The sequence below is a fragment of the Tasmannia lanceolata genome, unplaced genomic scaffold, assembly GCF_043159265.1.
Source record: "Tasmannia lanceolata isolate RefF3 unplaced genomic scaffold, GAP_Taslan_0.1 ptg000003l, whole genome shotgun sequence".
Taxonomy (NCBI): Eukaryota; Viridiplantae; Streptophyta; class Magnoliopsida; order Canellales; family Winteraceae; genus Tasmannia; species Tasmannia lanceolata.
The window spans coordinates 6,676,197-6,703,693 of record NW_027518680.1 but is presented as its reverse complement, the minus strand read 5'-3'; the positions used below and the strand labels follow the sequence as shown (position 1 = coordinate 6,703,693).

At 42.8% G+C, this 27,497-nt stretch overlaps 1 protein-coding gene across 1 annotated transcript; it reads left to right on the top strand.

Moving 5' to 3' along the window:
- The first annotated feature begins 2,215 nt into the window (after window positions 1-2,215).
- LOC143849639 (uncharacterized) lies at window positions 2,216-3,559 on the top strand. The gene has a single exon (XM_077358743.1). It carries the CDS (start codon window positions 2,311-2,313, stop codon window positions 3,400-3,402), a length of 1,092 nt encoding a protein of 363 aa, XP_077214858.1. The 5' UTR covers window positions 2,216-2,310; the 3' UTR covers window positions 3,403-3,559.
- Window positions 3,560-27,497: the final 23,938 nt, after the last annotated feature.

Genomic DNA, 27,497 nt, shown 5'->3' with positions numbered 1-27,497 from the left:
TCAGCCGAAATTTGCTAATAAATAAAATTATTATTTTTTAATGGTGAGAGGATATTCAAGGGTTCCTGCGCTCGATAGCTTATCTACGCTCGAGTGCTGGAAACAGGGGTGGGCCACATTGGGGGGGTGATCCTAAGCATTCATTTGGAAGGCTCCCATCGTGGATGAGGTGTGTATCAAAAATCAGCTGCATTGGATCACCGTAGGGTATCCATTTATAGGTTGAAAATGGACAGAACCCAACAGACCCCACAAATGGACATCCTATTGGGATCCAATAGAGAAGATTTTTTATGCACACTCTATCCATGAAAGGACCTATCAAAGGAATGCTTTGGATCCCTTCAATGTGGCCGGCCCACTCATGTTTCTGTGCTCGAGCGCAGATTAGCTTATCTGCGCAGAAACCCTTTTCTTTTTCGAGAAACCGAAATGCATAAAATGTGGCATGTCTTTGTGATCAGATCCGTCGGTCAGAGATAGAGATGGACTGTGATTGTCTAAAAGTATTTATTAATATTCCCACCCGCAAAGAACATCTCACGTCATATTCTATTCACTTGCAGAAGGAGAATTATTTTGACCAACTATATCCACCGTCATAGTCCTTCATTTCTTCACGTGAAGACGAGAGAGGGAGGGCCCACTCTCTATCAAGCTGCACATCCCATGTTCTCTACCTCATAAAGTTAAAAAAGGTGTCGAGCGTTGGATCGTCATCTCTTTAGATCCCGACACGTTGCACTCCTCCATGTGGATATCACATGATCTTCCCGATGGTTTTGCAATCACACGCCCCCTTTTCCTCCGCGTTACATGTCTTCTGCCCACAAAAATCTTGAAAATAAGGGATGATGACGCCTTTTGCTAGAACTCAAGACATTACTTCCCCCACGTTTTGTGATCCACGCCATTCTTTTTGTGGGCCCCAATGAAATTGAATTACAGCCGAAAATTGAACTATAACGCATATGAAAAACCAAAGATTGCAATTCATAAGATGAGGGCCCGTTTGGATGCCGAGAAGATTTTGATTTGGATTTCTCACATTTGCAGCCTTTTTTGCATTGTAATTTGGATCGGATCAAATTCTTGGATTTCTAATTCAGCAGCTGACAGTGAAAAAAATCAGATTTCTAAATTTGCTGTGGAAATAAGAAATTGGAAATCCACACATCTGAGAGTTTCCTTCACCCTCTTAGCTCCTCAACCTCTCCCCTCCACTAGGAATTACCCCCTCCCCTCCCTGTCTCCCTCTACTATCTATTCATTTTCTATTCAAAACTCAATTCCAAATCCGAATCCAAAATGGGAGGTATCCAAACTCAATTGCAAATTCACACCCACTGTAGGATAATTTGCACCCGTTGGAACAAAATTTGGCTGCCAACGCCCTAAAATAAAATAAAGAGGAAACAGGGGGTGTGGAAATATCAAATACGGGGTGTGAAAATATCAGACTATGGAATTGATATTGCCACACCCCCTGCTTTTAGTGTATTTTATTGTGTTTGCATAGCTAAGTTTTTTTCATCAGATTTCGGGTCAGAAAGCCCGATGTTTAAAAACTCCTTGATTCGGCAAGGAACTCAACTAAGTCGACTCCTTTTTACATCGCCCGCGTTCCTCGTTGCACCACATCCGCGTTCCGTATTTTGCCTTACAGAGTCAATAAATTTCTTTGACTCTCCCGAGTTATGACCTTGCCAACCGTGTCTACCACGTTCTTAGCCGCGTCCGGCCTAGTCGACAGGAATTTTTCTTTGCCGCGTTCCACGTCAAATCCGCGTTTTTAAACACTGGTTTTGCCGGAACATATTTCTGTTTTGCTCGCAACACTTCCAAAATAACCAAACAAGTCGAAAGTGCTTAAAAAGTATAACCACAAATATGAGAATAAAGAAAGCAACGAAAGACGGTCCAAACAAAGTCCACATGCTTTTGCTCCATGTTTCCTTCAACGGGTCTCCATCGCCTTAATAACAACAAGCTATATATATATTAGCTCATGAAATTAACTTTCCCAGAAATCTTTCCACACACAGTCCATCAATCATCCGAAATGACAGAAGTTATCTTCAATAAAAAGACTTACAAAAAGGTGTGGAAATATCATTTCGACATTTCCCAACCCGTGATGTATAAAAACGATACAGTCGCCATGACTGCTACCCCCCAGTCGTTCGTTCGTTCAACCTTCAAAGGCTACAGTTGTAATTCTAAACTAATAAAGGGGCGTTTTCGTCAGGAACCACGTATAAAAACACCCAATCCAACATAAGTCCAGCCCCTAACGTTCATAATAGAGACATGGGTCTCTTCTATTTCTTCCTCTTCTTCCTCTCCGTCACCTCCGCCGTTAACTCCTGCCCGCCGTCAGACCGGGCAGCTCTCCTCGCATTCAAATCTGGCATGACCGAGCCCTACCTTGGCATCTTAAACACATGGACGGGTACCGACTGTTGCCACAACTGGTACGGCGTTAGTTGCGACCCTACCGACGGCCGAGTCGCCGATCTCAACCTACGCGGCGAGTCCGAAGACCCGATCTTCGAACGAGCTCACCGGACCGGCTTTATGTCCGGCACAATCTCGCCGGAGATCTGTAAACTCGACCGCCTAACTAACATCGTCATTGCCGACTGGAAAAACATCTCCGGCCAGATTCCGGCCTGCATCACCTCAATCCCATTCCTTCGAATCCTTGACTTAGTCGGAAACCGATTGTACGGTCCCCTCCCTTACGACATTGGAAAACTTACCCACCTTACTGTCTTAAATGTCGCAGACAATCTGATCTCTGGCAAAATCCCGGCTTCGCTCCCAAATCTAGCCGGACTTATGCATCTTGATCTAAGCAACAACAAACTCTCCGGCGAGATTCCTCAGAATTTCGGAACGCTGAAAATGCTCAGCAGAGCCCTACTTAGCCGGAATATGCTTTCCGGCGAGATTCCGAGCTCGATCTCTAACTTGTATCGGCTTGCCGACTTAGATCTGTCCATGAATCAGATCTCAGGCTGTATTCCGGCGGTGCTAGGAGAAATGCAGGTCCTCTCATCTCTCTATCTCGATAGCAACCAGATCTCCGGCGGGATTCCGGCAACATTGCTGAAAAGCCAGGGGTTGAGCATCTTAAATCTAAGCAAAAACGCGATAGATGGGAATATTCCGGACTCTTTCGGGCCGAGATCGTATTTCACGGCTCTTGATCTGTCCTATAACCGATTGAAAGGTCCGATACCGAAATCTGTATCGTCTGCTTCATATATCGGGCATTTGGATCTGAGTCACAACCATCTCTGTGGCCAGATCCCGGCAGGAGAGCCGTTCGATCATTTAGAAGCTTCGTCTTTTGTGAGTAATGACTGTCTCTGCGGATTGCCTCTCCGTAAGTGCTGATTTTTCAGAATATCGTGATTTCACTTTCAGGCAAAGCTATGTAATGTGTAGTAAAATATGTATTTTTTTTTCCTACTGAATTTGTGATGAGTAGTTCTTATTGTGCGTAAAAAATGCACGAGCAAATGCAATATTAAGTTGAAAAGCTTCGTTTCAACAGTTTTTCCCTAGCTTCAAGGGAAGTCCAGGTTTGAATTGCAAGAAAAACATTTCTGATGGAAAATTTTTGCTTGGAATTTTCTTTCTTCCCATGATTTAGAGGAAAATGATATCAGCACAGCTACGATCTGTTATATGCGTGGTTCTGAGCTTCTTGGTAATTGTAATGAGCTTTTTGAGAGATTTTTAAATTCTAAAGACAAGATAGGTCAGACGCAAATTCCAAAACATGGTTGTGCTGATATCATTACGAAGAATTAAATGAATTATACAAAAAGTGAGCCATTGTGGCTGCTCTCTCATGCAACAGCAGCTGTGGGAAATTCCTTCTTTGATTGTCCCTAGCAAATCCCTTCTAGAAACAATAAGACACTATAAAAATATTTTCCTTTCCAAACTTTTCCAGAAAATTCTTGCAAACCAAAGGAAACGTAGTTACATACTTACATTATTACTTTTGGGATTTGCTAGGGTCCATAGCAAAAGGCATTTCGTGAAACCACCCACCTTGTAAATGGGTCCGCCCACCTCGTGAATGGGTAGAGAGACCCACGACGTGGGTGGTCTGACATACAATAGACCAGCCACCAAATGCACCCTTTTTACATGTTAAAATAAGTATTAATCATCCTTAAGGGGGGTGCCCTTTTTTATAATCATGCTCATCTGTTTAATTTAGTATTTGCTTTTGTAGTGTAAAGAAAGGGTCATAGATACACTAGAGTGGGTGGCTGTGGGAAGAAAAGGGGTGGAGTATATCACTTTAGTGTTTAGAGATCGAGTTATCCAGATTCTTTCTTCCTGGCAACACCCTCTTGCGAATCTGCATGTGTGGATTTCGCGTCGGTAACGAAGACTACGTGTGATTAGTAATGATTATAGAGATGAGAGTGCCAGCGAGTGTGAGTCCGTGATCCGTCTGTTGTTGTCTGTAGCGTGAACTGGCTTTCTGGAAATTGTACGGAAAAGAAAAAAGGCCACTTTTTATAGATCTGTTGTGATGACGGGTGTTTTAGCAAAGTTAACACTAGTTTGGTGGGCTTCATTTTCTTTGATCAATGATCACGTCAACTCATTTCAATTTGGTGCTTCTCATCTTCTTTAAAATCATGCTGATAATGAATGACACCAAGTCCCACCAACAGTCACCATCAATAATTCTAATTCACCGTGTATAAAAACTGGCGAGGGTGTCATTATCAAATTGATTGGGCTTTGGGAAAGAAGAATAACTCATTAAAACTAGGGAAATGTTATCAGCAGCACTGCTGTATTTTGATGACACTCCTCACTTTATTAAAAGTACTGTATGGTCCGCACCATAGGATGATCCAAACCGTCCATTAGATGGGGCACATTCCAAAAATCATTTCCATGGGTTGATCATAACACTCCGATCTGAATGTTAGAGGGTTGATCCTCACCATTTATAGATCGGAGGGTTAGGATCAACCTATGGAAATAATTTTTTAGGCACATCCTATTTAGGCTGTGGCCCATTTAATGGACGGTTTGGATCATCCTATGGTGCCTGCCATACCGTACTTTTTAATGAAGTGAGGAGTGCCATCGTCAGAATCCAGTAGTGTTGATAACATTTCCCGAAAAGTAACAACCCATTGACGTAGAAAAGATACTCAACCCCTGTCATTTGTCTTTTTGAAAAAGAAGTCTTGAAGTCTTCAATTTGCATTATTTGCAAAAAAGGGTCTTCTAGTTTGACAATTTACAAATAGACTCTTCATTCGAGTGAAATTTCCAAATCTGCTCATGCAATCAATTTGTGACCAAAATACCCCTGGCAGATTGTTTACTCATAAAAAGTCCAAAATGTACTTATACGTGAAAAGACGAAAATCACTTTATAAAGAGACCAAAATACCCGTATTGATAGACTGTGGCGATATCATTTATCTGCATACTAGCATTCATGGCCATGCTATGTATGGGGGTAAAATAAAATAATGCAGCCCACCCTATGAAAACATGAGGTGTAGACTCATGAGTCCTACCCTATGCATGGTGTTGGGTGGAGATGATGGGACCTGCCCTATCAAAACGTGAGGTAAGATGGTAAGGTCCACCCGATGCAAAACTTATCAATGAGGGCCACAGATTCATTGGTCTTTCCACAAGAGTAATTTTCATCTTTTCACATATTAGGAGACTGTTTTGCAAACAAAGCAAAGTAGAAGACTTCTTCTGAAAAGTCTCCATCGTCTTTGTCAATCAATGGCTAATACTAAGGATATAACAATTTAATAGTGGAGGCCGTAGAGATTTTCAGAGTTCATTGATGAGATCCTGGACTTTGTGGGGGGGGGGGGGGCATTCAGTACGCTTTCACGACGTCAGAAGGTCATGGGTGGACCGTCTTGCTCGCAATGGAGTATCTAGATCAGCATTAGAGATTTTCGATTTCTTACCCCCTCTTGAGTATTGCTCTATTTGAAGTGGTTTGCTTCTTTTCTTGTTTTCTCTGTGCTCATGACTGCTTTGGTCGTGGTCTCATCATCTAACAAAGGTTCGCCATTTCTGCATAAAAATAAATAAATGGCCTGTTGATTGGTCAATATAATAGCTTCAGCCCATAAAAATTTTATTTTTTCTTTTCACAGGAGAGCGGCAATGTAGAAAGTTTATTGTATTATTAATGGCAAAAGGCAATTTTGGATCTAAACAAAGCATCAGCGGCCGTATTTGTAAAGCTGAGACCATTGATCTTGTAGAGGGCATGTTTGTAAAGCCAAGACCATTGATGTTCAATGTTACTTGTTTGTAAATCAAAGAAGACTGATTTTGTAGAGCATCACAAAGTGACCAGCGTCATCTTGGTTCCATTCCGAACAGACATCCCATGCCTAATATAAAATGAGGTTTGATTATCGGATCAAGTTGTTTTCAATAATGTTTGGGGAAGTGATAGTATCTTGATTCTTGAGTACTGTAATAGCTGTTAATCCACTCCTGCAAGGTACAGCCTCAAAAGGCACCTGCATTGGATTCAAACAAATTATCTATTAGGCCTTGGCATGGATGAGTCATGCATCAAAATCCGCTCCACCGCTCAGTTCTAAATTTCTAATCCTCCTACACACTTGTTGCTCTGTTTTCTTACCATCCATTTAACAGCCACAAATTGGAGGGTTAGACTCATCCAAGAGTGCATTTTGATGCATGGCCCAACGTTCAGATATATGATTCAAGTACGCACTCCCAGTGCTTGTAACCGCTGTGCATTCACAGTGTTTTAAGTATAAAAAGAATAAATAACACCTCCAACAGGCTTTTGGAGTAATGGGTACATGGTATCAGAGCAATAAGTTCAAAATTCCTTGAAATTAGAAATCCACATCTCATGCCAACCCAAAAAGAGGGGGCACATGTGCCACGTGTAGGCCAACCCTAGGAAGAGAGGCCACACATAGGGCTGGCAATTTCATCCGGAAAAGCGGGGATCTGCCCCGCCCTGCCCCGCTTGGGGAGGCGATTCCCCGATTTTAGTGGGGAAGGGGAAGGGGAAGGGGATTTAAAAAATTCCCCGGTGCAGGGAAGGGATGGAGTTGGCCCCGCCCCGCCCCGCATTAATGCTAATTTTTTCTTGTATTTTTTTAAGTGTTTTTTTTTTTTTTGGGAAAACTACTAGAAACCCCTTGGATCAAAACATATCTACAAGATTCTCCCAAAATTTTCATAATTTCCATTAGTACAGTTTTGTCCCTGAAATACCTTTTTATGTTTTCTTTTACCCATAATCCATTGGGTATTGTCTCTCATTATATTAGTATATTACCCTTAGAAATCCCTAAAATCTCTCCATCGAACCATTACTGTAAGGCAACATTAAATTCTTTGAAAATCTCCCTCCCCCAAATAAAGGTAACATCTCTCTGATGAGTGATGAGATTTTATATGGTGTGCGCTCGTATAGTCCATTATTTTTCAAAAAGTAATGTATGGGCTACACCATAGGATGATCCAAACCGTCCATTTGATAGGCTACAATTTAAAAGTACTTTACATGCCACACCATAGATCATCCAAACCGTCCATTTGATGGGCCACAACGTAAATAGATTGCGGTCCAAAAATCATTTCCATAGGATGATTGCAACCCTCCGATCTATAGAAGGTACCATAATATTCAATTCCTCTATAGATCAGAGGGTTGGGATTACCTATGGAAATGATTATTGGGCCACAACCTATTTACGTTGTGGCCCATCAAATGGACAGTTTGGATTATCCTACAATGTGCCCATCAAGTGGCAGGTTTGGATCATCCTATGCCTATGGTAGTATGGTGTGCACATCAAATGAACGGTTTGAATCTTCCTATGGTGTGGCATGTACAGTACTTTTTGGCAAGTGGGATTGAGAATTAGGGATCTGCTAGGGACTATTGATCAATTAAATGAATCTGAGAGCAACCACCTTTGTCCCCATGTTAATAAAATGAATAAGACAAAATCTTAGCCTATGTGGGTTGTGTGGCTAGTCTCACATGCAACACCCAAGCCGCAACATGCCTGAAGTGATTGTCCCTAGCAAATCTTTAGTTTTAAACCTAACATTTAACAAAGTAAAGTGAGAAAGTAAAGTAGGATGCGGGGCGGGTAAGGGGAGAGGATGGGGATTAGATATTCCCCGTGGGGAGGGGAGGGGAATTCCCCATCATCCCCGCAGTGGGGAAGGGAAGGGGAGGGGGAAAATTCCCCGCAGAGGGGAAGGAGTAGGGGACGCCAACATCCGGCCCCGACCCGACCCGCCCCGTTGCCAGCACTAGCCACACATGGGGAGTGTCAAAGTATAAAAAATTAAATAACACCTTTTCCAACAGCTTAAGCTTTCGGAGTAATTGGTTGTTTCACACACAGGCTCTACTTCTTACCCGAAGTGAGGCTTATCCCACGTTTGGTTAATCAAGGGACTAGAAATCATTACATCAAGATGATCTTCAACCATGAGGATGGAGGTTCAATCCTAGCTTACCTACCAAAAAAGACGATCTAAACATCATTTAGCTGGCCATAGGGTTGCTGTTCAAAGGGGTTGATACTCTATCTCAATTGGTTAAGGCTTTGTTCTTCTTCCATGAGGTCGGAGGTTTCAATCCTAGCTTACCTACCCCAAGAAAAGAGGGTTGGATCTGGTAACATAAACTAGGAACGACCCGAGCGTTTTCCTTCTAATTACTTGAAACCCTAGTCTATTAACCATTCGGAAATGTTATGAATGCTAAACTGAAGGGTGCCCTTGCAAAACACACCCTCAAAAGCTCAACCATTGGATCCTCATCACCAAAGTGCATTTATTATTTCTTTACTTTTACATCTTCTACTGCTATTATAAATGCACTTTGATGAAGTGGATCCTGTTGCAGATTCCTCTCCTTAACGGCTAGCTTTTAAGGGTGAGTTCTACCCATTGGTCCCAACAGATCCAATGGTGGTGCCCATTCTGCGGGTTCTTGCATAGGTGCCCTTTCAGTTTACCATCCAACTCCTAATATTTTGTATTTTTCGAGAATTTGGACTCATCTAAGTAGCAGGTATAGATTCAGGCCATGTTTATTGTTTTATTAGGCATAAGGTGACAATACACTTGTATTTTTTAAATCCCACCCAAGGCCATTAACTAATGTGTTGGGCCTCCCTACAGGCATGAGCATTGTACGCCACGTGTTTTCTAGAGACTAAAGGGCCGTTTGGATATGCGGATTTTAGAATTCGCGATTTCTTCAAAATTGTAGATAAGAGACAAGAGAAGAAGCATACCAGCCGTCGTTTTCTGACTTCTGGCCCTTCTTTCCTTCAGCAAGAGAATAGCACATCATCGTGTGTTTCCAGGTTTTAGAAATCTCAGGATATGGGAGAAATTTCTAAAACCTGAATTTCTCACATAAAATCCAAGAAACGCTATCTGGACAGCATATAGCAACCTGATCATGAACCCTCTTTTACACTGTTTTCAAACTAAAAACCTGGATTATAAAACCCATGTATCCAAACTAAGGGGCCGTTTGGATACGTGGATTTTAGAATCCAGGTTTTTGGTTTGAAAACAATGTAGGGTTCATGATCACGCAGTCCTAACAGCATTTATTGGATTTTAAGTGAGAAATTCGGATTTTAAAATCTCTCCTGCATCCTAAGATTTCTAAAATATGGGAGGATCTGCTACTCTCTTGCTGTTGGAAAGAAGAGCTAGAAGTAAAAAACGATGGCTAGTCCGCTTCTTCTCTTGTCTCTTAGCTACAATTTTGAAGAAATCCTAGATTATAAAATCCTTGTATCCAAACGGCCCCTAAAGGTGTATTCAACATTTTTGCCTTGCCGAGAATGAGAAAGATTGAAAAGTCAGGAAGAACCCCATTTGGCAAGGAATCCTGTTTCTCCATATCTCCGCAAAAAAGGTGTGGGACAATGAGTTTTCGCCTGAGTTTTTCCAAACCAAATGAATTTGATTTGGCCGTTTCTCATTCTCCCGTTTCCGCCAATTTCGTTGGCTCTTTCAACAGGAGAGTGAGAATGGTTAGGTAACATCCCCAAGCTTCCCATCCATGCTTGTTGCTCTTCCAGTCGGAGAATGAGAATGGTTGGCAAACACAGCATAACCTGTCCAACCATTGCTTTTTGCTCTTCCAACAGGAGAATTAGAATGCTTGGCTAGCATGCCTTAACTTGCCCATCCATTGCTATATTTAATGTAAAATGAAGACTAATCCATAAGTTTCATACATTTTGTTATGGACAATAATTAAGTGGAGGCCTGCCTAGGCTTGAGACTTGGTGGAACCCACCCTTGCTATATTTAATGTAAAATGAAGACTAATCCATAGTCTTAACACACTCCATCAGTTACAGGGCTTTTGACATATTAATTACTTACCTAAAATTTGGTTTCAGAGCAATCAACGTCACGTGTTTGAGTCATGGAAAGGGTGTCCTATGGAGAGGGCTACCTCCAACCGTCCATGGTTGTGAAAGCGTGGTAGAATGTTAGGGTCGTAAATGAGGGGCCTAGCTTGATGTGTTCCATCAGTCCACTTAATTTAGAGACACACGTGGATTCATAGCACGAAAACCACACTTAGTGGATGATCTCAACCTTAATTCTTGTAAATGATGTTTAGGAGAAGATGAAGAACCGTAAAATCATGGATGATTAAAACGAATATTCGCATCAACCTCATGATAGGAAGGGTAAAAAAAGGGAGATGATATTTTCAACCCTCTGCAGTACGCATTCGCCCGCTAATAACGTGAACAGCAGGCAACTTTAACGCTTTTTGGCGTCAAATCACGTTACAAGGGAGCGAATGCGTACTGCAGAGGGGTGAAAATATTTCTCCCTGAAAAAAACATAGAGATGTATTATTTGCACATATAAGAAAGGAGAACAATGTACGCACAGCATCGAATAGACGCTTTGGCAGGACTTGTCGTTTCCAATGCCAAGTGTCAATCAATGAGATCAACGTTATTGAACAAATGTATTTCGCTTCAAATTACTTAATTGCAATGTATTGCCCCAATATTAAAAGATGGCAAATGATATCTCCAGCCCCTTCTTAATAGAAAAATGATATCTGCACTCCCTTTGATAATGTCTTTCCTATTTTGTTAACCAATTTTCTAGTTTAACATAATTGTTTTTCTCACTTTGTGACATAATTTGTTTTCCCTTTGTTGAGAAAATCCTCAAGGCAGAAAATCCTCAAGGCAAACCCAATCCTATCTTGCATGAATGAATGGCAAAATAAAAATAAACATAAAAACAAGCATAAGATGAACACCAAGATTTTACGTGGTTTGGCCAAGATGCCGCATCCAGAGGCAAAAACACGATCTTCACTATAAGAAAATATGATTATAAGGATTATAAGAGAAAACTTGAGGGACCCGAGGAAAACTCTCTCTCTCTCTCTCTCTCTCTCTCTCTCTCTCTCTCTCTCTCTCTCTCTCTCTCTCTCTCTCTCTCTCTCTCTCTCTCTCTCTCTCTCTCTCTCTCTCTCTCTGCAGCCGCAACAGAAAGAGCCTCCCATGCCAACTAAAATTTTATATCTTAAATTTTACTAAAAACCTAAACCAACCTAGTTTCCCAACATAACTACGAAAAAAGCAACTTTGTATTCTGGCTTCCACCAACCTTGAGAAACAAGACAACTTTTCCAACAATCTCCACCTTAACCTGTCCCCAGCTACATGAAGATTTTCGATGATGTTTCCACTGATCTGCTATTGCTGCAAACCAATACTGGCCTTCCAATGTACCAATTATACACCACCGAATCATCTTCGTTTTCACTCCACCCAACTCGATCAACACGGCCAATGCATATGTGTATTTGTAAGACATTGACTCATCCGGTCAACAATGGAGATGGATCTCGATCCGTCCTCCCTATCACATGCATCGTTACCTTCTCACCATTGTCTACCACTTGGAACCCTTTCTCTACACCTACTGAGAAAAGAGACCCTACGCAAGCGCACGCCACTCCATTTCCAACAATCCATCAAGATTTTATAAATACTAGTCATTGTGTTCTTGTCCAGTCTTTAGAATCTGATACACTAGGTAACATCATCTTCTCCGACTTTCCATCTTCATATTCATTCAATGCATTAGCTAGGCTCTATTGAACAAGGATGTCCGTATCCCTTATCTGCCAAGGATGAAACAAACTTTTTCGTTAAACCTATGAATGTTAAATTGGGTAGAAACTGATGTTACTGTCATTTCATATCACCCTGGTTGTGAAGCTCCACCTCGAACGAGAATTTCTCAGACAATCTTTCTACCACCAATGATTATTGTAACCGTGATCCAACCACGACAACCCCGATTGCTTTAGCCACGGCCCAACGACTACGTTCCAACCTGAGCTCTGATGCCACTTGTTGAGAAACTCCGTCGGGCAAATTTGATCCAATCATATACAAGTAAACAAAAAAGTAGAAAACAAAAGTAAGCCACGACATGAACACCAAGATTTTACATGGTTCAGCCAAGATGCCTACGCCCACAGACGAGCACATGATCTTCATTATGAGCAAATAAAATTACAAGTCTCTCCTCTTACACTCTCACCTTTTCCTCACTCGTGCCCTCTCACCCAATCTCTCTCTCCTAGCCTCCCACCGGCCCCCTCTTTCACTACTTGATAAACTACTAGGAAAAAGAAGGAATGATTGCCTTAACACATTCCCGAACCAATTTATGAGAAAAGCTTAACCAAAATTCCCAAAATTCGACACAAGTTGCACTCCTAATCGCCCAATCAGTGAAGTGGTTTATCGAGTGAATGGCCTATATCAATATATGGCTCTGCAATTCAGCAGAGGTAAAGATGTCTTAAACCCTAAGATTTTGTGCAGTAAACAGATCATTGATCTAAAACATCTCCTTTGTTAAAATATAAAATACTAATTTTTTCACAAAATTCAAAACGAAATTCAAAAAAATTGAACCCAAAATTCATAAATGTCAATAACAACTGTTGTACAATGAATGTGCAGTTAGAACCCTAGGAGCCTCTTGTTCAATGACAAAAATGATTTATCAGTTGGGCTTTGCTGTGGATGGGCCAATTAAACCTCCAATGAGCCCAGGCGGCTCTTGTTCAATGTTGGGCCTTGCTATGGATGGGCCAATTAAACCTCCAATTTGTGGCCCCCATTATATGGAAGGGTAGAAATAAGAAGAAAGGACCGATTTATTTTCATCAGCAAATCTTCCACAAATTGGAGGCTTAGAATTGACAATGAGCGAATTTTACGCCGTATTTGCCTGAAAATAATTAGGAAAAGTAAAACTCTATTCAAAATAGAGTTTTATTTCTCCTTATTTTTCTGCCCCTTCCATCATCTCCTCATGCTTGGTAAGCTAATATTTTGTGGGAAAAAAAAATTCCATGGTTGCCAAACAATGCGTTAGTGCATGATCATGTCTATAGCAAGGCCAACCAGATAAATAGTTCACGTCGGGATGTTTGTCTTGTTTCACACGTCTCACACGGTTCTCTTTTTTGTTGTTACCTAGTGTAACTATGGATCCTTCCTGAGTTCAAAAATGAAAAGAGTAGAGAAAAACATGTGACTGGATTTCACTTCCGCGACTAAGGGGGTGGCCCAAAATTAGCTCATTCACTTTTCCATGAATGCATTGTTATTTCCCATGTAATTAGGTCAATTTTACTATGTTGGATTTCCACAACATAGATTATCGAAAAAGTGCTTCTTTCTTAGTACTTCTATCTAGGGGTGCAACTCGGGTTTCCAAAACCCTACCCTACCCGAGAATTATCTCGGGTCGGGTCGGGTCTACTATTTTATTGGAAAACTTGAGATTCGTAAACCCGACCCTACCCAAGATAGTTTCTCGGGTCGGGTCTACTTTTTTATTAGAAAACCTGAGATTCGTAAACCCGACCCTACGCAAGATAGTTTCTCGGGTCGGGTTTTCATTTAAAGATTGTAGGAAAAAAAAACAAATCTTCACACCAAAAGTCTCTAAATTTATTTCATCAAGTGTATAAATATTAGATAGACACTATATTTTCACATACCAGACATGATCACCTCGATGAGAGCAATTGTCTCAATAGATTGGAAAATAATTTTCTATGTTATCCAAGAGATATTTAAGCAAGTAACATTACACCCATATCAGTCGGGTCGGGTTTCTGATTTTTTTTCTTTAAACCCGGCCCTACCCAAGATTGAGTCGGGGTTTCCAATTTAAAACCCAACCCTACCCAAGACCCATGATATCTAAACCCGACCCATGTTATTTTCGGGTCGGGTAAAAACCGGCCCAAGTTGCACCCTACTTATATCTATTCAAATGCATCTTTTAAAAACTCCTTCACTAAATCTCACAAGAATCAAAATCAGATATATATTCTAATTAAAAGGGCTGCTGACTTAAAGGTTGACAGGTTGTGGATCCACAGAATCCAATTTGTGGATGTCAAGGTCCATTAAGAGCCCTTATTGGACTCAATTAAACTTCTTTTTCCATCAAATGAGTGGCGAAATCAGTCCCCTTCAAGAAATTAAGGTGCTGTCTTTTCACTTTAAGCCCCCAACTTGCCATAATTTTTGCAACGAGTAGATGGTGTCTGCGTGTATTATTTTTTCTTGGAAAAGCCACTGGCATCAAAGGAATACATGGGAGGGCTACACTTGTTCTAAGATCTGGTTCGTCAATTTAGCCCTACAGTAAATGGGTCATCTATCCAACAACCTTAACCGTCCGATTTTTTGGATCATCTCCCTAGGATGATCTCCTAACCCTCCGATCCCTATCAGGATTGCACATTATAAAAACCACTACTGATCGGAGGATTAGGATCATCCTATGGAGATGATCTATGCAATGCAGCCTATTTACAATATGGCCCACCAAATGAACGGTTTAGATCATCATCATTTGTTGTTTGCCCTAAAAAATACTCAGCCGTCACAGTCTTTCATCTAGATAACGGCATGTAGGACCGCCTCTATCTGTCCAACAGCTGTCAGATAACGTCGTCAGCTAAAATGGTTTAAATATGTCGGGCAGGAAACGGTTGCCATGAATTGGGTAAGAGGGAAATGAAGGAGACTCATCAGGGGCTGCCCAACTACGGAGTCTGACCACGAGAACGACATATTTTTTACAGCTTTAAACACTGTAGCTCTACTGTCCTTCTGCCGATCGTATGTCCGGTGGGAAAGCTTTGTCAAGGGCCCCCATGCAGAAAACTATGGGAATCTTTGCCTTATGTTTTGTGTTATTTGACTTAGATTCAATAACAAATGGGTTTTGCTAATAATAAGAGAACTCACTAAGCAATATTTACTTTGAGACTTTTAGGCATATTTTGAGGTAGAAGATGATAGACCTTCTCGAATATTAGGGGCAATAGGAGTGTATCGGCTCCTTCTGGGATCTATAGATAATCTGATGATTTTGTAATATGTTTGTTTGCCATCGGTTTGCTCAAAGGGCACTAGTAATAACGGTTTGGTTCAACAAATATAAATGAAGAAGAGAAACTTTTCTTCGAAGACATATTTCTACTATTCTGATGAGTTTTTCAGGAAAAGAAAATGAACACTTATATACTATATTTGATGGGTTTCACATACAAGACCGTCTAATGGCCAAAAAAATAACAAAACCAACACGTAAACTATATAACCAGTGATCTACCACTGAGGCTTATATATAAGACCAACACCCAAAAATCAATGGGTCACACGTATAAAGTAATGAGTTGTAGACTGGTGGTGCCTACATTGAGGGCTTATCGGCCGAAAAGATAATTATTTGAGCCACGAGTATGCTGATCAAGGATCTACTAGCAGGACTAAGATAGTAGATAAGTTATCTACACACTCACACTAGCTTAAAATACAGTGGGGCCCACATTGTTTGGGTGATCTAAAACATTCATTTGATGGGCCCCCACATAGATAGGGTGTGCCCAAAAAATTAGCTCCATAGGATCATCCTAACCCTTCGAACCGGGGAGGTAAAAAATGGACAGATTTGTGAAGGTTTATACACGTCCATTTTACCTCCACAAATCGTAGGGTTGGGATGATCCTAGGGAGCTGATTTTTTGTGGACACCCTATCTATGTGAGGGCCAATCAAATGAATGGTTTGGATCACCCAAACAATATGCCTTCTACTGTATTTTAAGCTAGTGTGTAGATAACTTATCTACACTTGTGTGTTGAAACCGTTTTCTATAATTATATTTAACTTCAAGACCATTTGCATATAAGAAGAAACTGAAAAACTTGTCCGTTAAATGCACATGCATGTGCTGAAATTAAGTAGGTTCCCATTTTTTTTTTTTTTTATAAGTCTCAATTATCAAAGAAAGGATAAATAAAACCAGGAAAATGCAAAATAATAAACTTAAAAGGAGGAGTTAAACCAGAAAAATGCAAAATAATAAACTTAAAAAGAGGAGTTTGATAAGGGAACCATTATTATAATTATCTTGCTTTGAGCTAACTACCATAACAAATAAAAAATTTACAAGTTACTAATAGCTTTCTCCCATTACTGCATTGATGAGAGAGAGAGAGGGAGAGAGAGAGAGAGCTATGGGACCACAAAGAGAGCGGCAACAAGATTGAGCTATGGGACGACAAAGAGCGCAGCAACAAGATTGTAGTTCCTTCAGTCTCAATTTATTCAGACGTAGGACGGGTGTAAACCAATTTTTTTACACTCATTTTCACAACTTAAAAATGGTTGTAAAATTTGTTTTATGTCTATTTTACGTAGAAAGAAACAGAGCCTCAACTCAAGGGAAAATGGATGATTGACCTCATCATGAACGATGAAAATGCTATCTTTAGCCATTGATTTTTTCACGCCTCAACCTCACGATTGTGATCTCCATTCTCGGCAATAGACTTGGACCCCTTGTGTCACCCTGTGATGGTCCATCAGATTCATGGCCCTTGTCACCAAGGAAATATGCAAAAGTACCATTTCATATAGACTTATGGCAGCCGTGGAGAACTATCATCGAATTTTCTCTTTCATGTCTTTTTTTATTTGTTTTCTCTTCACTAGGTTTTAAATTCAGTTTCGATCACCCCAGAAATGGAAATTTCATCGGAGATTTTGTAAATTTACGATAACATGTAGAAACATATGCAAGGGATAGAATTTAAAGATGAAACTACAGAAAATGCTACGATAAGCACAAATACACAATTAAAAACAATCTCGGACGCAAGAGATGTTGTTCTAAATTGGTATGGTGGATGAACAATATTGTTTAGATCAAAGGAAGAGAATAAGAGAGGAAGAGAAGTAGGCAAGGCAAGCAAAAGGCTTTCCCCTAAAGACTTTAATTTCCCCACTTATGCAGCTGGCTACCATGGAAATAAGTCCCGATGATACAATGCCTACACTATGAACAAGGGTTGCACCCAAAGTTCAAAGCAACCAGTATGCCCTTTAAATAACAAGAAAATAGAAAGAATAAAGAGGAGAAAGACTCTTTAAAAATGAGATCCCAAGTCTTCCTTTATAAAAGGTAAAAAGACATGAAAGCACCCTTTCAAATGAACACCTTCATTTAAAACAATACATTTCCATAACATAGCTGTCTTCTGATTAGAAATACCTTTTTCCATAATAAAAAGTGTCCATTTGTAAAATCTCATTTTTCTATTTTACAAAATAAAATATTTTAAAATATCGAACAAGAGAACCGTCTATAATAGTTTTAAAATATCTAACACCAAGTGACATGCATTGTCATGCAATATGATAACATGCCAAATTTCAAACGTAATTATTATTTATACATAATACTTGCACCACATTTCGCATACAATTAATTTAAAGATAGTTATGTAATACATACTGATACAGTATACACTATTACACTTACGATTTTATTTTATGTATTTCGGTTGTTTAGGTGGGAATGGAAACAGAAACATTTCAGTCGTTTCATGTCAATTTTTATGAAAAATTAAAACCTTGCTCTTGATAGTGTAGTTTTAAGCCTTCTACTCTATGGTCATGCTTTTATTGCAGGAAAAACATGTCACGTTTTAAGCCTTCTACTCTAAGGCCATGCTTTTAAACTTTAAATTTAAGTGACATCATTGTAAATTAAAGATCCTACGTAAGTAAAACATCAACTGTAGTAGTTCAAATTACACCTTTTCATGTGAAATCAAACAATGGAAAAGTAGGAAATTATGGAAACGTATTTTTTTCCAAAACATTCCAGAAAATTTCTGCAATACAATCTTGTCCTAAGTGATGGATGGTGTCAGAATTTTTATGCGTGGTTGTTTTTTAAATGAAAGAAAGCAATAAATAGTCCCCCAACAATAATTAAATTTCATACCCAATCGGGTTTTATTGAGTTTGGTCCTCGTCTTGAAACACAAATGTTAGCCCAAGGGTTCAACAAGTACTCTATTGAATTGTTTTGATGATTAACAAACTCAATTTGTTATAAAGGTTTTATACACTAATAATTTCCATTGGCAAAGTTATGATGTTCACAGTATACCATCCTCAAAAGTGCATGACAAGGATCAACTCAAGCACAAGAATGGCAAATCAACTCAAGCACAAGAATGATAAATCAATTTAAAAGTTCAAGCTTGGCTCAAGCATCAATGGAGTTGAGTGAAGACATGTCAAAGCCCCTACAAGGTGCCAACAAGATTGAAGACCAAGTAAATTTAGAATGTAAATGGTCCTTAATGTTTAATCTAGGTCTATGGCACAAAGGAGAGTTAAAATCAACCTAGATAGAATTTAATGGGTCTGTGAATGTTCATAGTGGTGTCCCAACATTGTTGGACCCTCATGACATTCCATTTATCTTGAAAAAATAAAGTTCCAAAAGCCCAAACAAAAACAGCAAAAATATAAGGAAATTCTGCTGTTCGTAGGCTTCTCGGAGCTCCGAGAATTGTTCCAGGTTCAAAAATTATGTCGCTCGGAGCTCCGAGCCCGGAGTCCGAGACGACCGTTGGGGAGCGAAATTTTGTGTTTTCTTTGCCCTCCCTATATATATGAACCTAGGGACTCTTGGGCTTTTTACCTAAGGATTTTACAAAGATTTCAAGAGCACTAAAAGCCATTTATTCTCCTTCTCTTGAAGATCTTCACTCTCCATCTCTCTCTTGTGCCATTTACCTTAGATTATTCTTGAGAGACCTTAGGACCTTCATTTGTTCATCTTGTTCTTGTGAGAGTGAGTGAGCTTTACCTTAAATTAGCCTATCTAGAGGCAAGCAAGCCTTTTCATTTCATCTTCTTTGTATTTGGCACAAAGGGCGCCGTAGAAGACCCTTGGAGCGTGGAGCTCGATTTGTACAAGGCGGAAGGAACGCCGTATTTAAGTTCCTTGGAGAAGATAGTGGAATCCTCAAGGAGAGAAACTTGAGAAGAGTGGAGTAGGTCTTGAGCTAAGACCGAACCACTATAAAAATCTTTGTGTCAAAGCGTCATTGCCTCTTCACCTCTTCTTGTGTGGTAAGTTTTCACCATTGCTTTGAATACTATTTTTGATTTCCTATTAAATCTAAAACGAGTGCAATCTAAGTTTTCAAAATTCTTAAAATTTGAAAAGAAACCCAATTCACCCCCTCTTGGGTTGCTAAGTGGAATTTCACTGAAAGTCTATCAATTGGCCAAACGGCTTGATCTCCTTTAGATCAGACTCTAAATGAGCGGACATGAAAAGATGATGTGGATCCATTGGAAAGTTTCATGTGAGACATGACACAACGCTTATTTAATTGGACAAGGCCCAACCATGAAAAAATATTCCATCATATAGTTGTGGAGTGAGTTGTGAGAGATGAGCGGGAGAGGAAGAGACTTAAGAGGGTGGGAGTGACAGGAGCATGAAGTGATGAAAAACTCATCCGGCCATTATATTAGCAAATAAATGTATTCCTGAGCTTAATGTGCGAAAACAACGAGGGATCAACTCATTGAGTAGTAAAAAAGGTTCTAAGTTCTGTGCATTAATCGGTTGAAACCGAATTAACCGACCAAACAGAATTGGTTCGGTTAATTCGGTTCGGTTACCGGGTATAACAGTTCCGTTTCGGTTTTGAAGGTAGCAAAATAGCAGTTTTCGGTTTCGGTTTCAATTCCAAACAAAAAAAATTTGGTTTAACCGAAAAAATCGAAATTAGGAAAAACCCTTACGTCTTTTAATTTTTAAAGGAAGATGATATAACCAGCTCCTTGTTTTTACTTAGGCAACCCTACATTAGAGAGAAAGACAAGACAAGAGGTTGTCCCTAGTAAAAAAACAACAGTTTTATTTTAACTCAAAAATCAAAATTGAAAACCCTTTCGTTAGCTAGGGTTTTTTTATTTTCCTCTTCTCTATTCTCTTTTCTCTTCTCTTCTCCTCTAGGGTTTTCAGTTTTGGATTTGTTCTGAGTATTCGGACGCCTCTCTGACTCCGACGACCCCATCTCCGCCTCACCGGTGACTTCCACTCCAACTCCGAGCTCCGACGGCCAGTGGGCAGCGACAACCACTAATCCACGATTTGGGTTTTTTCAATTTTGGGTTTTTTTTCCTCTCAATCCAAGTTTCTCTCTCTCAATCTTTGGATCTTTGATCTCTCTATCTCAAGTAATACACCCAATAAAACCCTAGTTCTATTTTCATTCACGATTTCGGTTTTTTCAGTTTTGGGTTTTTTTCCTCTCAATCCAAACAACCAAATGTAATTGGATCTGTTGTAAAAAATTGTTTTTAAGTTTTTACAACTCTGAATCATCATATAGCGGCAATCGGCTTGTAAAAAGTTGTTTTTTACAACTCTGGATTCAGTTTTTACCGAACTAACCAAAAACCGAACCGTATTTCGGTTACGGTTTTTTCCTGTTATCCAGTAATTCGGTTTCAGTTTCGGTTTCAGTTTTTAGGTAACCGGAAATTTTCGGTTCGTTCGGTTCTGTTTTAACCGATTGAACACCCCTAGTTCTAATGGCAGTGGGACTTCTGCATTGGTTATTCATTTTGGTCCGCCTCTCTTCTCGATCCAGAGGTTAGTCACACCACAATGCTACTTAGATAACCTAAACCTTTGTACATGAATGAATACACACCTCCAGGAAGATCAAGAAAGTCAGGAAAGTCAAGTCTTTATTCAACTTCTGATCAAGCATCAGTCGAGATTACGTTCAGTAGGAGACAAGGCTACCGAAGGAGCCCCATCCTTTTTTGAAGGTTGGCGGGGGTGCACTTGGAAAGGAAAGGTTGGCTTGTAAGTTCAACTCACTCGAGAAGCGCGAAAAAGAGCTTTTTTCGCGCATTGAGTAGTTCCCTCTAAAACCCCGGTCTGCCTACCAATGGGAGAGAAAGCGTGTTGGATTAATAGAGTGAATGCGGGAATGGCATAGAGGAATGTGATATTTATGGCGGGACTTTATGTGCTTTTTGTATGTTGCTTATTGGAGCAATAGAAATTTGAGATTTGCTATACGGAATTGGTTCCCCCTTGATTTAGATCTTGAATAAAGATGGCTAGTAGGGGTGGACATGGTTCCGGTTCGAACCGAGCAACCGAACCGAACCGGCACATATGGTTCGGTTCGGTTCGGTTCCATTTCTATATGGTTCGGTTCCGGTTCTGAAATCCGGGAACCGGTGCAAATTCGGTTCGGTTCTGGGTTTGGGATTCCGGAACCGAAAACCGAACAGAGAACTGACCCTCACCTTAAGTCCTTAAGTTCCATACCTCCTCATTTGATAAAATCACCCCATGCCCATTTTAATTCACCCCCTTATAAGTTTTAATTCATGCAGGGGATGGAAATATCATTTCCACGAGATTTTATAGGGTGTGGGGTGTGGCCCTAAAATCTAGTATTTTCAAAAAAGTAATGTACAGCCCACTTCATAGGAATATCCAAACCGTTCATTTGTTGGGACACAACATAAATTGGTTGTGCCCCGGAAATCATTTCCATAAAATGAACCTAACTCTTGTATCACCTCTATAGATCGGAGGTTTAGGATCATTCTATGGAAATGATTTTCCTAGGACTGCTAACCAAATGATCCTTGCTATCCAATCTAAAGCTTCAAGTGAGATTCCATTGATTGACAGTTAGGATCTTCCAATTACCAAGTATAATTGGAACCGAACCGATTGTAATTCATGTTGAACAGAATAACCAAGTGTTGGGTTCGGTCCCATGTTGAACAGAATAACCAAGTGTAATTCATTATTCATATATAAACACTAAATAGGGGTTACAGGGCCATTGGTGAAGGTTGGGTAAACCCATAACCGAACCGAACCGAACCGATTATATATGGTTCTGGTTCGGTTCGGTTCCATACATATATGGTTCGGTTCTGGTTCCAATTTCAGGGAACCGATTATATATGGTTCGGTTCTGGGTTTAACCCAAAACCGAACCGAACCGAACCATGTCCACCCCTAATGGCTAGTGAGCCCTCCAAGATATTCTGATGGACGCTTTGATAATCCAAACTACAACTTGCTCCTTACTCAGCAAGACTCATAGTGTACTTTGTTCTTTTGATACACGTCATTATATGAAAAGCACTCCTACGCATCTCGTATCTCGCCGCTTGTGACTCATGGCAGATTCGTGATGATACTACATTAATGGAACATGTTTAGGGTTTAGGTCTAAGTCCGAAGACCATTGGAAGAGAACAAAGCAAATATTTTCAGAACCATCTGGTGGCTTCGTGTGCAAGGTGATCATTGGTGGTGGAAATTGCGAGAATACGCTTTCCAAAGAGATGGTGGACAAGTTGGAAAGGTAGTGATAGGGTCCGGACTCAGCACTGAGGGAATCCGGACTCAGCAATCCGGACTCAGCACTGAGGGAATCCGGACTCAGCAATCCGGACTCAGCACTGAGGGGTCCGAACTCAGCATCCAATTAGCTTCTGGCACGTGGCCCTCACAAGGACCGTTGGAAGGCCAACACCTGTCTCCACTAGGTGTGACACCTGGACCAATCAGGGACCTCCACCTGCCCTCCTTAGGTATGAAACCTGGTCCATACAGAGGCCACCACCTGGCTCAGAACTACCACCTGTCCTAGACAGGTGGCTCAGAATCACTATAAATAGCCTTCACTTGTGCTAAGGTGATGGTCCTGAAAAACTGAGAACCAAAACTCTAAGCTTTTTGCTCTGACATTTGCTCTGCACTCCTGCTCATACTGACTTGAGTGTCGAAGCGCCCGTCCGGAGTATCACTCCGGATTGGTCCTCTGACCCTTTTCTTTCTTGTCTGTACTCTTGTGCAGCGCAGGACTCAACCAGCCCCTCAGTCGTGGCTCGTTAGTTCGGACCACCCAGCCCTACCATAACCTGTTACCGATTTTAGGCCTAACAGATTTGGCGCCATCCGTGGGACTACGCAACAAAAAGCTGTTCGAAATCTCACCCAGATAAAAATGGTAGGACAGACCGGCAAGCGAGCACCTCCGACTTCTCGGGCTACTCGGGCTACGGCCCCCCGTGAAGGACGAAGTGAGCGGCTGGCCTCACAGGTGGAGGTCGGGGCGGCCGTGGAGCGAACTTCGCCCCACTCGGACCGTTCAGACCCTACCCCGACCCCAAGGGAGATGCGGGCCCTTTTTCAGGAAATGACTGCTGTAGTTGCGCAGTTCAGGAACGCGGCCCCCGCACTCTAGCAACACCCAGTCGAGGTTTCTCGACCCGTTCAGAGGGGAGAAAGCTCCCGCAGAGAACGCGCGTCTCCACCCCGGGACCAAACTCGTCACTCCACAAGAAGAGACCACCGCTCGCGGGACAGGAACATGCGCCCTGAGCCTCGTCAGCATCACCGGTCACGATCCCCCTCCGTGCAGAAACGTGGCAGCAAGAGAGACCCTACGCACGGAGAGGGATCGCGGCACCGGCGAAGGAGTCCCCTCAGCCAGTTCGGATCCGCAAGGAGCCCATCAGCCGTAAGGAGTAGACCTGCCCGTCTGGCCGAAAAGAGGGATGATCCGATGTTACTGAGAATCCAGAAGATCGATAATAGAATCGAGGAGCTGGCTAGAGATCATGGCCGCCCTGCTTCAAGGATCTTCAGTAGCAATCCCCCTTTCACAGACAGGGTACTCGGTGCGGTAGTCCCCTTGGGCTTCAAGATGCCGCAGATCCCGCAGTATGATGGGACCACCGATCCCGTGGATCATCTGCAGACCTTCAGGACCACGATGCTTCTCCACGGGGCGTCGGACGGGTTCCTTTGCAGGGCACTCCCCACCACATTAACTGGAGCCGCGAGAGACTGGTACTCACGGCTGAAGCCCAAGTCTGTGGACAATTTCGACGACTTCGGGGACGACCTGGCCCGACATTTCATGAGCAGCAGAAGGCCTCGAAAGACAACGGCTTCACTGATGGCCCTGAGGCAGGAAGACGGTGAGGCCTTAAAGGCGTTCGTTGGCCGGTTCAACAGGGAGGCCCTGCAGGTACCCAACCTGGACCCCTCCGCGGCAACGAATGCTCTTCTGGCCGGAGCCCGGTCCACCGAATTCAGAAGGGCAGTCGCTCGACGCAATCCGCAGTCCTTGGCAGATCTGATGACCTGGGCGGAAGAGTACATTTCCGTCGAGGAAACTCTCGCTGCCCTGGATTCCGTCAGCAAGAGAAGACCAGAGGAGAAGAACCCCGCCAAGCAGCGTAGGGATGACAGGCCCCAGAGGAAGGAGAGCAGTCCGTCCCGGAAGGAAAGGAGCTCCCCCCGGCCTCGGAAGGAGAGGAGCCCCCCGACGAGGGAGCGCTACACGCCGCTCACTGCTTCCAGGGCTCAAATTTTGGCAGCCATTCGGAAAGAAGACTTCATCCGATGGCCGAAGAAGCAGACACCAGAGGCGGGCACGCAAGATATGTCCAGGTATTGCCGGTTCCATAAGAGCCACAGCCACGACACCAACGCCTGCATTCATCTCAAGGAGGAGATCGAGCAGCTGATAAGCAGAGGGTACCTTGGGAGGTACTTAAAAAATAATGACAACAGAAGGGAGCGCCAGGACAACCCGAGGCCCAGAGACAGAAGTCCTCGAGACGCCCAACCCCTGGGCGACCGCATCCAGGCTCCTGCCCCGGCCGTTCTCCCTCCTCAGGTACCTCAACCTCAACTTCAACCTCATGGTGTTATTGGTACCATTTCAGGAGGGCCGACCGCGGGAGGGACCTCTTCATCGGCCCGCAGGACCTATGCCCGGCAGATCAACGCCGTCCATGCCTGCAGCAAGAGGGCCGAGCCAGAAAATGAGATATCCTTTTCGGAGGCAGATCTTGACGGTCTGATCCTCCCGCACGATGATGCCCTGGTCGTCACAATGCTAGTGGCGAACTGGGAAATGAAGAAGATCCTGGTCGACAACGGGAGCTCCGCCGACATCCTCTATTATCACGCCTTCGAACAGATGATGATCGGAGCTGACCGTCTGAAGCCGGCCAACTCAGATCTGTTCGGGTTCTCAGGAGAAGTTGTCAAGGTCGAAGGGCAGATTGAGCTTCCAGTTCTTATCGGGGAGCCGCCCCGCCAGTCCTTCGCAATGGTGACCTTCCTGGTGGTTAAGGCCAAGTCGGCCTATAATGCCATTCTAGGACGCCCCGGCCAGAACCTCCTCCGAGCTATTCCCTCCGCTTATCATCAGAAGATGAAGTTCATTACGCCAGGAGGCGTAGGTGAAGTCAGAGGGGATCAACCCCAATCAAGACAATGCTATGCGGCAGCTCTGAGAGGGAAGAATGCGTCTGAGTCTCTTCCAATCGAGCTGTACGATCTCAGAGACGAAGCACAGGTCACAGTCAACGAGCCCGCAGAGGACCTCATCTCTATTCAATTGAACATCGATGACGAACAGAGGGTTGTCCAGATCGGCTCTGCCCTGCCAGAGGCCGCGCAGCAGAATCTCGCTCAGTTCCTCAGAGCCAATGCAGATGTCTTTGCCTGGACTCCTTCAGACATGCCCGGCATTGACTCGTCGATTAGCACCCACGAACTCGGTGTCGATCAGACATGCAAGCCCGTGAAGCAGAAGCGGAGACACTTTGTACCAGAAAGGCGGAGAGCCATCAGAGAAGAGGTGGAGAGGCTTTTGAAGGCCGATTTCATCCGTGAGATCCAGTATCCGGACTGGCTCGCGAATGTGGTAATGGTGAAAAAGTCCAACGGGAAATGGAGGACCTGTATAGACTTCACAGACCTGAATAAGGACAGCTACCCACTCCCAAAAATAGACCAGCTCATTGACGCCACAGCAGGTCACGAGCTGCTCAGTTTCATGGATGCTTTCTCAGGATACAATCAAATCAGAATGTACGAGTCAGACATCCCGAAGACATCATTCGTTACCGACCAGGGGACTTATTGCTATCGGGTGATGCCTTTCGGACTGAAGAATGCAGGAGCCACTTACCAGCGTCTCGTCAACAAGCTGTTCAGAAATCAGATCGGTCGGAACATGGAGGTCTACGTTGATGATATGCTAGTGAAGAGCAGAAGTGCTTCCAACCACGTCTCCGACCTCGAAGAGGCCTTCCAAGTCTTGAGGGAACACAACATGAAGCTTAATCCGACCAAATGTACGTTTGGCGTCGGAGCAGGCAAATTCCTGGGCTTCATGGTAAGCCAGAGAGGAATAGAGGCGAATCCGGAGAAGATCAAGGCAGTAATGGAGCTGACTCCTCCCAACACTATCAGAGAAGTACAGCGGCTGACCGGGCTGGTGGCAGCCCTGGGGCGGTTTATTTCAAAATCCGCCGAGAGATGCCTCCCGTTCTTCAATGCGATCAAAGGTATAAAAACCACGCCCTGGACTCCGGAATGTCAAGCAGCGTTCGAGGAGTTGAAGCAGTACTTATCCTCCCCCCCCTTGTTGTCCACGCCGGAGCTAGGAGAAGAGCTGATTCTGTACCTCTCAGCGGGACCCTTGGCAGTTGCAGCAGTACTGATCAAAGAAGAGTTTAACCAGCAAAAGCCGATCTACTATGTTAGCAAGGTCCTCCACGATGCAGAGACCAGATATCAGCGAGTAGAGAAGCTCGTGTGCGCCCTCATTATGGCGGCCCGGAAGCTAAGGCCGTACTTTCAGGCGCACACAATCAAGGTCTTGACAGGGCAGCCTCTCAGACAGATCCTCCACCGGCCAGACACTTCGGGCCGACTTGTCAAGTGGGCCGTGGAGCTCAGTGAGTTTGATATCAAGTATCTACCCAGGCCGGCGATCAAAGCTCAGATTCTCGCTGACTTCATAGCCGAGTGTACAGTTCCGGACCCAGACCCCGGGCTGGTAGCAGTTCCATCTCCAGAAGCAGAGCTGGCCGTACCGGAGCCTCGAGTCGTTTCCAGAGCATCACCGCCCCCCGGGACTGAGTCCGTCATCGCGCACCCAGTTTTTT

Bases quoted from the DNA above. Each gene is read 5' to 3' on its own strand.
- LOC143849639 (XM_077358743.1), top strand. From the start codon at position 2,311: ATGGGTCTCTTCTATTTCTTCCTCTTCTTCCTCTCCGTCACCTCCGCC.